This window comes from Acanthisitta chloris, unplaced genomic scaffold (genome assembly GCF_000695815.1).
Source record: "Acanthisitta chloris isolate BGI_N310 unplaced genomic scaffold, ASM69581v1 scaffold7078, whole genome shotgun sequence".
Lineage (NCBI taxonomy): Eukaryota > Metazoa > Chordata > Aves > Passeriformes > Acanthisittidae > Acanthisitta > Acanthisitta chloris.
The window spans coordinates 55228-69965 of NW_008688617.1; the positions used below are offsets into that span (position 1 = coordinate 55228).

Sequence of the window (14738 nt, forward strand, 5' to 3'; positions counted from 1 at the left end):
GCTCTATATGAACAAGAAAGGGCTAGATTCTGACATTTTTGTTCCTGTCAGTGCTCTGCCTCCAAGACAGTCATAAACTAGATTTATTTTTCTCCCCATCAGGTTGGAAGGTTTGAAGTTAACCTCATCAGTCCAGACACCAAATCTGTTGTGCTCGAAAAGAATTTTAAAGATATCTCCTCATGCTCTCAGGTAAGCCTTAATAAGAAGCAACATGCAGATCATTAGGAGAAAAAGATTTTATTTGTACTTCAGCTGGGTTGCCTTGCTGATCCATAGGTAGAAAAAAAAAAGAAATGTAGAGTTCTTTTTCAGTGTTCTGTGCTGTTTTCCCTTATTCAGACTCAAAGGCCATTTAAAAAATAGTTTATCGTATTTAACTTACCCTGAATGAGTGTAAATTGTTCTTTTACCCCATTAGCTCCTTAATTAAAAAAGTGAAATTAAATGGAGGCAGGAGGGACTTTGAGTGATTGTGACTAATATATACCCAAATCCTGCATGAAGTTTGATGCATCAGCTTCTTTGTAGTGTATGACTGAAAAAAATGGGTATTAAATTGCCATTGCTTCATGAACACTTGCAGCAGACTGGAATTAGCGATTTGCCTGTACAAGAGTGAGAGCTATTATTCAAATTGTGGCTTTCACTCATCTGGCAGCAGTTTCAACTAGATACTGCAAAAAAAAACGATGTCATGTTGTTTGCAAAGTGCTTAAGTACAGAAAAGATAAGGGCAAAACAACCACTCTGGGCTGTGGTGGTGGCAACTTTGATCACTGGTCAGCAAACAAAGTACAAACTGTTCTGCTTTGGGAGAGCATCAGATATATTTTCAGAAGTAGCTTAATCTCTATTTGGGATGCTCTGAGTGTGCTGTTTCTGGCCATCTAAGCTCCAGAAAGCCTTGAGAATGAAAGGAGGAGAGCATCAGATCAGCCCTCCAGAAAAAATAGCAGTTCGCCTGCATAATTTCTTCTGGAGAATATGACAATAGGTCTAGCTATGTCCGGTAATAAATAAATATTTCTTATTACTTTAAATCCCAGGGATGAGGGATTTACCTTTCTATCTTGCTATTGTTCAGCACCTTCTACTTCAGGCACTTTCTGTTTTGAGGTCTGACTTTATTACCTGCTTTCACTCACCATGCACATACATCACTTCAGGCCTCCTTAAACATTATTGTTGTAGTTTAAGTATACTTCAGGCATTCTCTAAACCTGTATTTTGCCCCTAAGTGCTTTCATTTTAATGCTAATAACAAATGTGCTCTTGCATGACTGGGCTACCAATGCTAACACAAATGAAGAACTGGTCAGTACTTGTAAGTCAAGTGGAGTCTTGAGCTACCAGCTAAAAGGTGCAGGTCCTTAAATTGACTCTGCTGTTTAACTACAATTTGTATTGCTTTTGGTAGAGAAAAAAGGCTGGTGCAAATACAGAATGGGACAGTGGAATCAAACAATGATGTAGTAATAGCTTTATAATAAATACAGATTAAATTGATTCTTAAAGCAGGAGTATGGAAGGCAGAATTTGCAGATTGCTTTGGTCTTCTGCTTTTAGGTGTACTGAACTGAGTAAAAGTGGCACTTAAATTTTGGGTACTGGGCTCCTAGACTGTATATGCATACTGATGATAGTCAAATAAAACTATCCTAAGTGGGGACAACCTTTGTTTTGCTGACTTTAAAGTGTGGTGACCAGCAAGACCATGGCAAACCTTCAAGTCCCAGCTTTCCTTCAGGAAAATACCTGTGAACAGTAAATAGTGATAGGTAATGCTGTGTGTTGAGCTTTGGAGGTGGACTTTTTCACTCCACCTCTTCATGTTCATTTGGAGCAGATCTTCTGTTATTTGCATGCTTAAAAAGCATGCAAAGAGGTCCTAACAATACTTGGAGGGGTTAGTTTGATTTTTTAAAAAATGCAAAACAGCTACTTTAGAGAAGTTGAGGAGGGGCTCCTTGTTCAATAGAAGTGAAACATTACTTTGTTTAAGACTAAGTATTGGTTGCATAAACCTCATCAGTACTTCTTTTAAGAGCTCAGTGCTAGCCACAGGGCTTCTCTGTTATGGATTTATAGGGCAGTGGTTTACTGTGCATTGTGGGACTGCAGCTTAGCAATATTAATTATTCTGAACTTTACAAACAATGAAAAGGAGATGTTCTCATCAGCTTGCATTCTGGATTCTCTTAGTCTGGTCTAATAAAGGTATTTTTTATTCTATAGCTTAGGTATGGTTCATCTGCCACATTCAGTTAATTATCCACACTCCGTATAGCTGTCAAAGCTGCAAATGTGAGTGACAGTGATTCTCTGTATGTGCTGGCTAAGCTGAGGTATCAGACAGATACAGAAGTTTTCTTGTTGCAGCCTTGCTGACCTCAAGGGAACCCAGAACCCAGAAAAACAAAAAACTTGGCTCTTTTGGCATGACAAGTCCAACCACTCTCTTAAAGAAATGTGATGGAAGTGCTGTTGATTGAGGAACATACTGTGCTATTTATGCTTCAGTAGTGCAAGTGTCACGTCTGTCTTCCCCCCTCGAATGTTCTGCTGTGGAGCCTGAGGAGTCAGACAGCAGCAGACTTGTTCAAGCACTGTCAGCAGGGAGGGAACTGGCATCTCGCCAAGCCAACTTTACTAAATATGGTTTCCTTGGAAAACAGAGGTCAACACTTCACTGTTCTATAGATAAGCATATGTGTATACATCTGAGCTTTTTTATTTTATGCTCTTGAAGACTTCAAGTGTCACAAGAAAACAAGTCCAGTTAGGTTGGGCTTGCTGTGAACTATGGTAAACTAATGCCATTTGTATCATCTTTAACACCCTCTGCACCTCTGTTAAGTTTTAAATGGCACAAATGTAACTTTCGGAATTTGGTTGTTAAAAATGAGAGCATGTAGTGACAATATGTTCAGTCTGTCACGTACTGGATTTCCAATTGTGTCTACAGTGTTTTCTGTACTGACACGAAAGTTGCTTTGCCTCCTCCTCTCTTTTATTATATAGGTGTTTTCTTTGGAGATGGATCCAAGCAATCAAGTTCTGCTCTCTGTTGCATTTGAACCTGAGGGATTAGGCTTTCATTTGGAGAAAATCTGCTATTGCCATATTCAGATGATAAAAATATTGGCAAAAGCTTTAACAATAATGAGTCATGTTCCATGAATTGAGACTGGGAATATAGTGCTTCTTAGGAAGCAGCTCTGTTTGATCTTCTCAGTGCTGTTTTTAGCAAGGCAACATTCCCTGTCAAGCTGTTAAACAAAGATCTTGAACGAAAACATCAGTAGTAATGTGTAGCAAATCTTGAAACTTACAGTATGTAACTCAGTCTCAAAGAATTTATTTCAGAATTTGCTTGGAAGTCTGCATGGTGCCACTCATTCCCAGTATTTTTTTCGGTATAATCCTAACATGTATTACAGGAGAGCAAAGATCTGTTGCTGTGTTGATGCTGCTCCAATCCTATGTTTTAGCATGGACTTATTACATCAAGTTTTCAGTGTGGAGGCAATTCTAAATACAACCTAGCAGCCTTTAGTTTGCTTTCCTGAAAATCTAGTTTTTCTAATGGAAGAAATTCATGTCGAAGTCTATTGCCATATCACTTTTGTTTTGACAGTGTAAAGATGTTTATGTAACTTCTAAATACAAAATGCATTAAAAAAGATAACTATAGTAATTGTAAAGTAGATCACTGGGGCTATACATGTATAATTTCTTGAATTTTTGTATTGGCAAGTAAGTGTTGAGAGTCTGGTAACTATTTTTAGGATTACTTTGGAAGCTAAATCCGTTTATAAAATGGTCCACTATTATAAATATATAGATATAGATATTGATATATGTGCTTTTTTTAAACTCTCTTAGGGTATAAAACACGTTGATCACTTCGGTTTCATTTGCCGGGAATCTGTGGAAACTGGGTTGAGCCAGTATGTTTGCTATGTGTTCCAGTGTGCAAGTGAGTCTCTGGTGAGTATTTGTTAATGATCCTAACCTTTTCATCGAGGATTTCTGAGACATTTCCTGAGCAATGAGAATCTCTGTTATTCTGCTGTGCCAGCTGAGGGTCAGTGGTCACATCTTCTCAGGTGTGAGAAGTCAGCTGTGCATGTGCAAATATGCTATAGGAAATGCATACATTCTGTTCATATATAGCCATATCCTGCTACTCTGCTGATGCATACGTCAATAACAAATAGAAGAAGTCCATCTGGGTGTGTTCACATATATGCAGACTCTGAGTATATTTGAGTTCTGTATTTGATTGCAGCTCTTCCATTTCTAACTGTTGAGACACTTGATTCCCCATTAAATGTGCAAAGATATGTATTGAATCAGAACAAAGGTGATGATAAAACCCAAACATACACTTTGTGGTAGGGTTTAAACTACTGGCTGATGCCACACATGTCTTTAGCCTGTTTGTGGCTTTAGCATTTTCCCTCTAGTCTGTTTTGTTCCTCAGGAGAAGAAAATAGCAACATCCACAGAAGAAGAAAACCATAATACGTGTGGATGTATGTAGCTATGAAAATAGGCCATTGGACATCTGATAAAGTATGTATTGATCACTTGAAGTTGCAGGTGCCAGTGATAAAACTGGTAACAGGTGGCTTAATAATGAGACAATCAGGAAATCATTTAGACTACTAAATTTCTATTTTAAAGCTCTGACACTTTAAGAGAAGTTGTTTTCTCTTCTGAGACCTGTTTGATCATAATGCTTGTGGTAACAGCTGATAACTCTTCTTCAGCTAAACTTAAAAATCAGTCTTCTAGCTAGCTGAAAATGCAATTTGTTAATCCTTTGACTAGCTTGAGAGTAAACAGATTTACATCAATAAACCTTCAAACAGCTAACAGCACTAGATGTACAATGGCAGCTGAGGTTGCACTTTTATCAAAACAGGAACTTACTATAAAATCAGCTCGATCATTGTACTAACAGTAAACATTACATCTGACCTATTGACAAATCTGACCATGCATAATTCATGGGTTTAAGTCATGTACAATAACCCCATGTGTTTATGGGATTTACATGTTCTAGTACTCGCTGCATGTTCTAGTACTGATATGTGTGGGTATGCCCACACTGCAATATGAAATGAACATTCCTGAGCTACTTTCAGATGCAGTCACTTAGACCTCGTGGCAGTTTGGCTGTGTCAGGGCAGAGCTTTCCAGATTCTTCTGCCACCAGGCAGGCTGTATGGGTAGGCTTGTGTAGATTTGTTCTAAACCTAGTTGTGGTCGAGATCATGACTTTAGTGTAGTCATAATCCATATGCTTAGCACTGTTCTGTGGATCTTCCATTGGAGAGGGATTATAGTCAATTTAAGAAACTTACCAGTCTGTGGTGCAAGATGTTTATTCACTGTTAAATGTCTTGCTTTATTGCTAAGAAGAGAGAGTACCCGGAAATTACTGGTAATGCTTAAAACTGTGGGTTTTGAAACAAACAAAACAAACCTAGACATACCAGGACACAATTTAGTTTTCAAATTTCTACCTTCAGGTTCCCTTTTTCCATTTTTTTTTGTTTACTCCCAAGTGGCAGGCCCCCAAAAAAGTCTGTATGTTTTCAGTATTAGACTGCATGATTTTGGTCTCAAATGTTTCAGCTTGCTTCTTCCTGCTTATAAATAAAAGTAACAAGTAAGAGTGAGGACCTGATTCTGAAGGAGAATACTGATTTCTTTCCTAAAATTGTACTCAAGCTGTCATCTCCTTTTTTCCATGCTAATGCAAAGACTCAGCAAGCAGCTTTTAATAAGCATTGTATTCCCCTGAAATACAGACAGGGGAACTCCAAGTGCTTTGTATACAAGGTCTGGGAGCATATTTGAATGAATGTGGAGAAACACTGCCACCCCAGTGTTTCTTAGATAACAGCTGAGCTTTTTCAGTTCTGGTGTGTGGGAACATAGCACTGCTATATTTGTGGTAGTGGCAGAGGAAAGATAGGGCAGACTGCAAGACAGGTCAGCAGTACTTGGAGATAAGTAGTGACTGGAATGAAGCTAGTAGCCAGTCTGGTAGCCTGGAGAATGAACTGCTGTGGGAAGCTCCTGCCTGGCAGCAGGTTTGGGTCTGTGGGAGTTTTTACTAAAATGGTGCAGTGGTGGGAGGAAAGTTGTTGAGAGGGAGCATGTGCAGTTTACAGGAAAAACTTGAAGCTAAAGACATTAATGCTTTTTATTTAGCCAGCAGATATTCAAGCCAAAAATTCCCACTTGCAGCTTTTTAAAACAGTGGCTGCCTGCCCAGTAAGCTTGAGTAACTGCAGTTAGATACTCAAAATTACACTGGCTGAACTTGAAGATGATGAACATCTACAGAAAAGGTAGAAAGCTCGGAATACATCCTTGACCTCTTTAGAAGACAGCAGATGGTTTTGTTTGTTTCGCTGTTTTTTTTCATTCTAAAGCACTTGTCTGTGATGTGATTTATAAATCTAATTTGATGTATACAGCATGCATTTTTGTTTATATACTGTTTTTCCCTTATTTCCCTATAGGTTGATGAGGTAATGCTGACCCTGAAACAAGCCTTTAGCACTGCTGCAGCTCTGCAAAGTGCCAAGACACAGATTAAGCTATGTGAGGCCTGCCCTATGCACTCATTGCACAAACTTTGTGAGAGAATTGAAGGTAACAGCTGAGTTTATTTTCTAATTATGTTTTGCTGATTATTCCAGAGTTTATGTTAACCATGTGCTTTCAACTCAAGCAATAAGCAATTCTTACCATCACTTTGTGCTCTCTGTAATCAGGTGCACTAATGAATATAGTATAGGTTCTGTTATAAATACATACCTTTTCCTTATCATACCTTTCTTAAGCAGAGCAGAAAAACCCACCAGTTCACCTGCCATTTGTTTGGCTTTTTTTCTGAAGTTGCATGCTTTCAGAATGAGTCATAAAAAGACAGTTGTGATCAAAAAAGATCTTGCTTTCCTCTGTGTTCCTTCTTTCCTGTGTGAGGATATTTTTTCTTTCTTTGTGTTTATTCTCTCACATACTTCAAAACTTAGCTCTGTTATGGGTAAATAAATGATTAAATTAGGAGATTAGTATCTAATAAAGGAAGTTGAGGCAACTACGTGGCTTCAGCTATGAATGGACAAACTCTTGTAGTTTGTCTGGAAGTGAAGTATGTCAGAACACATGCAAAATGTCTTACAAGGCAGAATTGTAAAAAAAAAAAGTTAGGCCTCTATTTTTATAGTCACTCGGCTGTGTGTCCTTGCAAAGTGCTGTATGCCAAAAAAAAATTTGTATGCAAAATGCATACAAAGTCTTGTATCTTCTGGTCTGGTGATGATGGTGCTGGAAACTCCAGTTCTCCCATTTCTTGAAGGTCACTGTTTCTACTTGCTTCCCTCTGGTGGTTGAAAAGAGAAGTATAAAATCCTAGTGGTGTGAAATTTTCTTAGGTTGTGACATACTTTACAGGTTTAACAACAGACATTCAGAAGTGATAAAGCTTAACTGGCAAAGTGTTCTACAAATTATAAAGTCTGCTGTTTAAGGCAGTCTAAGTATCATGAACATAGGTATTTGCAGGATAAGTATGCAGCATCAAAGTAAAACCTGTCCTAGGCAACAACTAGAGTATCATAATAGTAGTTTCATAAATTTTGTACTCAGTGACTGAAAGACTTATTTTAGTGTCCTTTTGTTTTTATCCATCTGCTTTGTTTTGAGTCTAGAAGTTTATCAAAATCAAACCTAAAGTTTCATGACTTTGGAAAAAGTTTTATCAGTTCTGATTGCAATTTTCTAGGAGTGATATCTATCTTAGATGGAAAAGCCATATACCTCATCTTATTCAAGGGGTTTGTTTTCACCCCCATTTTTTGTATCTTCCTAGAATGAGCTCTCTGAGAAAAATGGGTACTCTGTTGAATATCAGAAATTCTTTCCTTGATTCTTACAGCTTTTAGGCTGTTCTTGCTTTTAAAGGTGTCTTCAGTTCTCTGGTATGGCCTGTACCTTATCCTTTCCTTGTGCAGAAATGCACCTAAGTTTTTCAATTAAAAGCATCTGGAAACTTCCAAGTATCCTGTGCATTGATTATCTCAGTAGTTATAACCCTGATCTGTGCTTCTCTTCCCCCTCTCCCATACAGCTGTCAGGCTTCCAGCTGTCAGTGATCTCTTGGTACTAGGACAGAAGCCATTGGTGGAGTAGGCAGCACAAGCTTTTACCCAGGAGCCAGCCACTTAGCTAAACTGCTAAAGAAAGGAGCCAAAACCACGTGATTTAGCAAAACCTGAATTATTTTGTGTCATGTATACTGTGGATATAAAACTATCATACATTAAACTTGTATAAACTCAAATTCAGGTTTATATCTTGTAGTATAATTTTTCTCAAAAGTTTTTTGAGAGATCATTTGGAAATGTAGAAGCTTTAATGGTTCTTTCTTTTCCCAGGACTCTATCCACCAAGAGCCAAACTTGTAATTCAGAGACATCTGTCATCACTAACTGATAATGAGCAAGCAGACATTTTTGAACGTGTTCAGGTAATACCTTAGAAGCTATTCTTTCAAATTTGAAAAAGACTGTGATAAAATGGACTAGATGGTTTTGCTTTTGATTCTATTTGGTTTGTTATGTAGTTGATCTAGAATGTACTATTTTTCCATGGAACATCATGTAGAAATAGCATGCTTCCACCTAACCTCATGTGTGATACACTGCTATTGGAGAAGGGTTTTTTCCAAGTCTGCTGAGATGCTCTGCGCTCTATGCAGAGTATATTTTTTTGTTCTGAGTTTTGCCCTCCATCTGTAAACACATTTCCCCTCTTGAAAGTGATGTGGGAGTGGGTTGAGAGCAGGTGAGACATATAGGTATCAGGAATGTGTCTGGCATTTTCAGAAGTTGTCTGTTTTGACTTACTTTGATGCAATGTTCTGGTGTAAGCAGATGTGCTCAAGTGGATGAAGTATATAATTTAGATTTCCAAAGGCTATGCTCTAGCTGCCTGAAGAACAGAGTGGCTGTTTGGTTTTCCTGGATTCCTTATGCCACTTATAAGGCTATACAGTGGCAGACAGTCTTAGAAAACAAGGCGTATGTCTGTAGGGCTCCCTTCTCTCTACAGCCTGTAACATTTTCCAGTTTTGTGTAGGAGTATGAAGGCACACAAACAGTAGTGCTGGTTGACATACTGATATTATACTCTGGCGTTTGGTGTATCAGTATATTATTTCAAAGAGTACATCCATATGGAAGGGAAAATGAGCAAATCATGACTTGAAAGGTTCCTTTCTTTAATGTTACTGACAGAAAATGAAGCCTGACAACGACCAGGAAGAAAATGAACTTGTGATCCTACATCTCCGTCAACTCTGTGAAACTAAGCAGAAAACGCACATTCACATTGGTGAAGCACCATCGGTAAAGCTTATTTTTGTGTTACTCCTCTCCCTCTTCCCACCCTATTAAAATGCAGTCTTAGTTACTATCAGGGCCTCTGCTAGAGTTCATCAGGGATAGCTGAAGCTGGGTATTGTAATTAAGAGAGGACTGTGAAAGAGAAGAAATTTGGTTTGATTTATAGTGGCATGGTTGGATTTTCTGACATTTTGGGGGAGAGGGGCAAAGGAAGGGAAGAAATGCAACCAGTTGTTTTTAGGCCTATATGTCCTTGCAGTGTGAGGATACCTCTTCTGTCCTTTTCTTTCCTCCCTGATCTCCACTCCCAAGCAGTTATGTCTAGGGAGACTAGAAATGGAGAGGGCATTGTTTTCAGTTTAAACTATGGACTTATCTAGCAAAGGAATGGGTAACAGTATTGTTATATTGATATGCTGTTACAACATAGTCTTTAGGGATGGAATGTGCCTTTAACTGTGTATTTTTGTGAGTTTGTCTTTTAGGGAGTCCGTTTTGGGTTTTGATCGGGGTTTTTTTAGGAGGTGGTGGGTTTTTTTAATAAAGGCCAAGGGTATGTTTTTTATTATGTAACTTGGTTCAGCTCTAGGCTTTGGAAATAGTCTTTGCAATTGATAAAAGAATTGCCAAAGCTGAATTGTGTCCTTGCTCATTTCAACAGGTCATTTCTAACAGTGCCATTCCAGAAAGCACCACCAGTGGTGGCAGGTTTAAACTTGACATTCTGAAAAACAAGGCCAAGAAATCCTTGACTAGCTCTCTGGAAAATATCTTCTCAAGGGTAAGAGTAACAACTAATTGTCAGCAGCTCTCTCAGATACCCTTGACAGTAAAGACCTATCAGATTATTTGTTTGTTATTGTTTTGGCCTCAGTCAGATAAATGCTTAATGAAGCAATATCCCTATTGTGAAATCTGAGAGTTACAGCTGAGTTAATTGTGGCTTAACAGTACTAGAAAGTTTATGGTAAGACCACACATAGAGGGGGAAAAAGACAGCTTTCTGAATAATGAACATTTGTTGTGAGCATTAGGGGATGTGTTGCTTCAGAACAAAATGTAATCAGGATGGTTGCATGGTCACATAAAGAGACATGTTATCGTTTTTTGAAAGTGTGAATAAATGTGGCTGCATATACTGGAAATACTTCTGAGAAGTAATGCCTTACATCTCATAGCTAAAATTGCTTATATTAGGCACTAGGAATCTTTAGAAAGTTGTAACAAATTTTCTTTTGCAGGAAAAACAAAAGGAATAGTCTTAAAAAGTGAGTTGTCTTTCATTTTAATGTTGCTAGCCAGCTATGATGTGAAATCGCAGATAATTACTGGAACTCTTATATTAAATAGGCTTGCAAAAACTAAGTCTGAGTTGCAAATTTTGCTTAGTGTCCCTGCTGAGTAGGGTGAGTCCTGAGGAAGGGCATATAGAGGAGGCTGGGTGCCTGCGATCCCATGTGTCATTACAGAGACAGTGTGATGTACTGTGAATAATGGATGGTGAGGTCTAGATGTAATTTGGAGCAGTGAAATAAAGTTCCTTCTGCTTGTAATTTTAAAAGTACCATGATAAATCAAGGCCTAAATTGCACTTGTCCTGCAGCTTCCATGGGCATGTCATACCGTAACCTAAAGTAGGATGCCACAGATGTTCTCTATAAAGAAAGCAAAATATTATTTGCTAGATAGAATCCCTAGAACTTACAGTTAGGTGTCAGTTTGATATAGGGATGAATCTAGCATTAAAACTCTCCTGGTCAAATCTATTCTCTGTTGTGTAGAAAATTTTAGAAACAAGGGACTTGATCTGAATCTGGAGAGAGGGGAGGAGAGATAGAGCACGTGCAGAGGAGAGTGATGACAGTCAGATCTGGATAATTTCAGCAGTTTGGAATATCATCAGATGGTGACAGCTACCGTTGTGCCTTTGCTGAGTCTGATTTCCACACCTAAAGGACATGTGACTGGAAAGTGATCTAGCTGTGATGGTGGGTCACTAACCCTGTGGTGGTGGTGGAACAAGTGTACATCACTGAAATAACTCAGTAAAGCATATACAGACATACTGGCACTCCGGTCATGTCAAGGAAAAATCATTTGGATGAAATACACTGCTTCAATTGAAAAGTCTCTCAAGGGAAATTTCTTATAAATGGTTGCTGGGGTTTTTTATATAGCATGTCTCTTCTCAGCAGGGCCACTGTGACATGCTGCGTATTACAGTATATATAGCTACACAGCCCATGATTGAGTTCAAGAGAATGGGACACCTGAATCTGGATTAGGGCCATTTCAAGTTTGCTGTTTATGAAGTGGACTTGCTGTTGTGAGGAAGGTTGTCTCATCTTTAACTTAAAAGTGCAGTAGGTCAGCAACAGCAGTATGTTGTAGTGAACCATGATACGCATAGGGGCTCATCCTTGCAGATGCGTTTAAAGGTTACACACTGCAACACCTAGAAAAATGTTTTACAGTGCAGATCAACCACTTAAAAAGTTAAAGTATCAAGTATTTCTGTGAGTGTGTACTGTGTGTTATGTGCATACACGTGATAGAAAATGACTGTTTCAATAGTTCTTATTCTTCATCAGGCTATTACAACAAACCTAAAGGATCATGATTAATTCCTGAAGGTATTTAAACACTAAATACCTATTGGTGTGGTGGGTTTTCCCCTGCTTAAGCCAGGTGTGAATGGTGTTGATGCAATGGATGCTGATTATGCATAGACTACCATCTTTGTTTTAAGGTACATTTAATTGCAAAGAGACTGAGAAAGAACTTAAGTGTTTGTATGGTTTTGGTTTTTTTTTTCACATTGGCATTCAGCATCATTTTGTAGATAAAAAGTAAAAGTCAGAATATGCTGGAGAGAGACTTTAGGCAGCCTCAATCTTAACAAAACTAGAAAGAAGTATGTAGTAACCAGTTATCTAGGAACTCTTTAAGTGGATGGCTTCTTAGCTAGATAAGTAGCATCAAGTGACATTTTAAGCTACTTGAAGGAGTAGCTGCTTACTACTTGCCATAGGGAAGCATGCTGTTTTCTGTGCCCTGGCTTCACTTAGTCCCAGAGGAATGTCATTTTTCACTTGTTTATTTGGCTGGACTGATCTTATTTTTGTCAGGTTTGAACTGAAAACTGGCTGTGGCTTCCTAATGAAGTACCTCAGAAAAACAAATAGAACCTTTCTTTGACCTCATGAAGAGATTTCTTCCAGTTCATACTTCACTAACCTCTTCTGTTATTGTTCTTTCTGAACCAAAAAGCCCTTCTAACAGTGCCAAAAGTGTGTGTTTTCAAAGGTAGAGAGAAACTTCCAAGTTATCCTTTGCTCTTTTTTTATTGGGTGGATCACTGAAGAGATGCTTCAGGCAGAGTATTTATTGGTAATGCGCTTAAATGGGATAATGTACTTAAAGGGCACTCTAAGTCTTGAAAATAACCCTTACCAGGAAAAAGTAAGCTAAATAAATACTGCTGATGTTGACAAAACTTCCCCTGGAGTTGCAAGCATACCAAGAGAAGCTCTGTCTATAGTTTTCCTAAAACCTAGGCTGTTTCTCTCATGATAAAGTACTGAAAGCAACTTGCTTCAGCAGTCAGAAGTGTCCAGTAGCATACATCACCAGGGAGTTAAAGCTAGGAGTGAAGGGTAGTCAAAAGTGTTGCGGGTCTATTGCCTCTTCTTGTGACACCAATGGACTCTTGCAAGTTCAGCAAAGATCTGTTAACACAAATTCCTAGCAAATTTGCATTGGAGTTATCTGCATTATATCATGTTTGTATGTGGTGCTGTTTGGCTGGGTTTGCAGTCAGAGAGCATTGTTTCCCAGTTTTAATGCTTTCACTACTTTTGCCCAGGTGGACTTAATTTGCTGGAAATGTCTAGGTATGGAGTGAACCATGCTGAGATTGTAGTATGTCAGATGCCTCCATTAACAGCCGTGCATGCACAGTACTGAAGTCTGCAGCTTTTTGAACTCAGCTGTTTAAGCCAACTCAGCTATTTAGCCTCAGATGTCTCAGGAAATACTCAGTTGCTTCAAACAATGGAGCTGCAGGTTTAAAACTCCTGGGAGCAATGTGGGAGAAGATACAATTTGGCCAGCTAAAGACATCACTTCTTGTAAAATCCAGTGCTTGTCCCGTGATCTGTGGTCTTAAGTGAAACGTGTCATGTGCTTGCACTGTCCTGTGTTCACCTGCACAGGTGTTGCCATCTTTGTTTAACCTTCAGAAAAAGAGGGAAAAGACCAGATTAAATTACTTGCCTTTTTTTCTTGCAGGGAGCCAACAGAATGCGAGGCCGTCTGGGGAGTGTAGACAGCTTTGAGCGCTGCAACAGCCTTGCTTCTGACAAAGTACGTACGGAGCTTAGTTTAAATTGGCACGTTTTCATGCACGGGTGGCAATGAAGCATAAATATGGCACTCTGCTTCAATGTGAAGGAAGTAGCACAAAGCGTTTGAATTTACAAAACTCAGAGAAGAATGTCCACTGGGAGGCAGAGGGTGTAAGAAAGCTGGGGTTTATGTTGACTTGAAGCTTCAGCTTTAGTCTGATTGCCAGTCCTTTTTTTTCTACACTTCCCTTGCTTTTACAAAAAGGCAAGGAATTTCTGGTAAGTTTCTGCTTTGTTTTACCAAGTAATTTTAAAAGGTCATGTCTCAACAAAGGGAAATGCTCTGAAGGTGAAGAAGCCTTTCTGTAAGTAATAGTTGCTTTAGGGAAGTAAGAATTTTTGACCAAAGCCCAGCTGTTGGGGATGCTGTATGGTAGCGAGCGGGTGGAACTGTTCACTTTCTTTTTATTTCCTGTTTTTAATGTTTGACCTCACATGAGAGTTGGTCGTTGGTTTTCCCAGGAGGTGAAGATTCTGTTATGGTTTTCCTGCCACAGTTACTCGTACACTGGCTATGCAATAACAGTCTCTCTTCCAGGATGTCGCTGTGACGGTGCAGGAAGTATGCTCGCGATATGTCGAGGAAACTAGCTAAAAGCAGTTTCCCTAGTCTTTTCCATTCCTGTGTTTTCCTGAAAGAGCCAGAAATCTGGTTGCTGGAATGCTGATCCCTGTGAGAGTATGCCTGGAGTAATTAGTATGTTGTTTGCGTTGCATATACATTTTTATTCCTTCCTCTGCTTTCTTTTTTTTCTGTTTGTTTGGAAGAAGGACGCTGCTGGTTTGGAGTGAGCTATCAAAGGATGTCTGGTGTGGGTGATAATTAGCATACAATAGGCCATGACCCAGAAGGGGGAGAGGCTTTGGTGCCCTGATGCTGCGGCGGGGGGGGGGGGGG

At 39.0% G+C, this 14738-nt stretch overlaps 1 protein-coding gene across 1 annotated transcript in view; it reads left to right on the forward strand.

Moving 5' to 3' along the window:
• The window catches only part of TBC1D4 (TBC1 domain family, member 4), a gene marked incomplete at its 3' end in the record, with an annotated part of 38547 nt that overhangs the window by 8832 nt on the left and 14977 nt on the right, over window positions 1-14738 (forward strand). The window contains exons 3-9 of the mRNA XM_009081093.1: window positions 103-192; window positions 3889-3993; window positions 6546-6678; window positions 8466-8557; window positions 9327-9437; window positions 10096-10215; window positions 13725-13799. Coding sequence (XP_009079341.1) covers window positions 103-192; window positions 3889-3993; window positions 6546-6678; window positions 8466-8557; window positions 9327-9437; window positions 10096-10215; window positions 13725-13799 — 726 coding nt within the window. The remainder of the gene's footprint in view (window positions 1-102; window positions 193-3888; window positions 3994-6545; window positions 6679-8465; window positions 8558-9326; window positions 9438-10095; window positions 10216-13724; window positions 13800-14738) is intronic.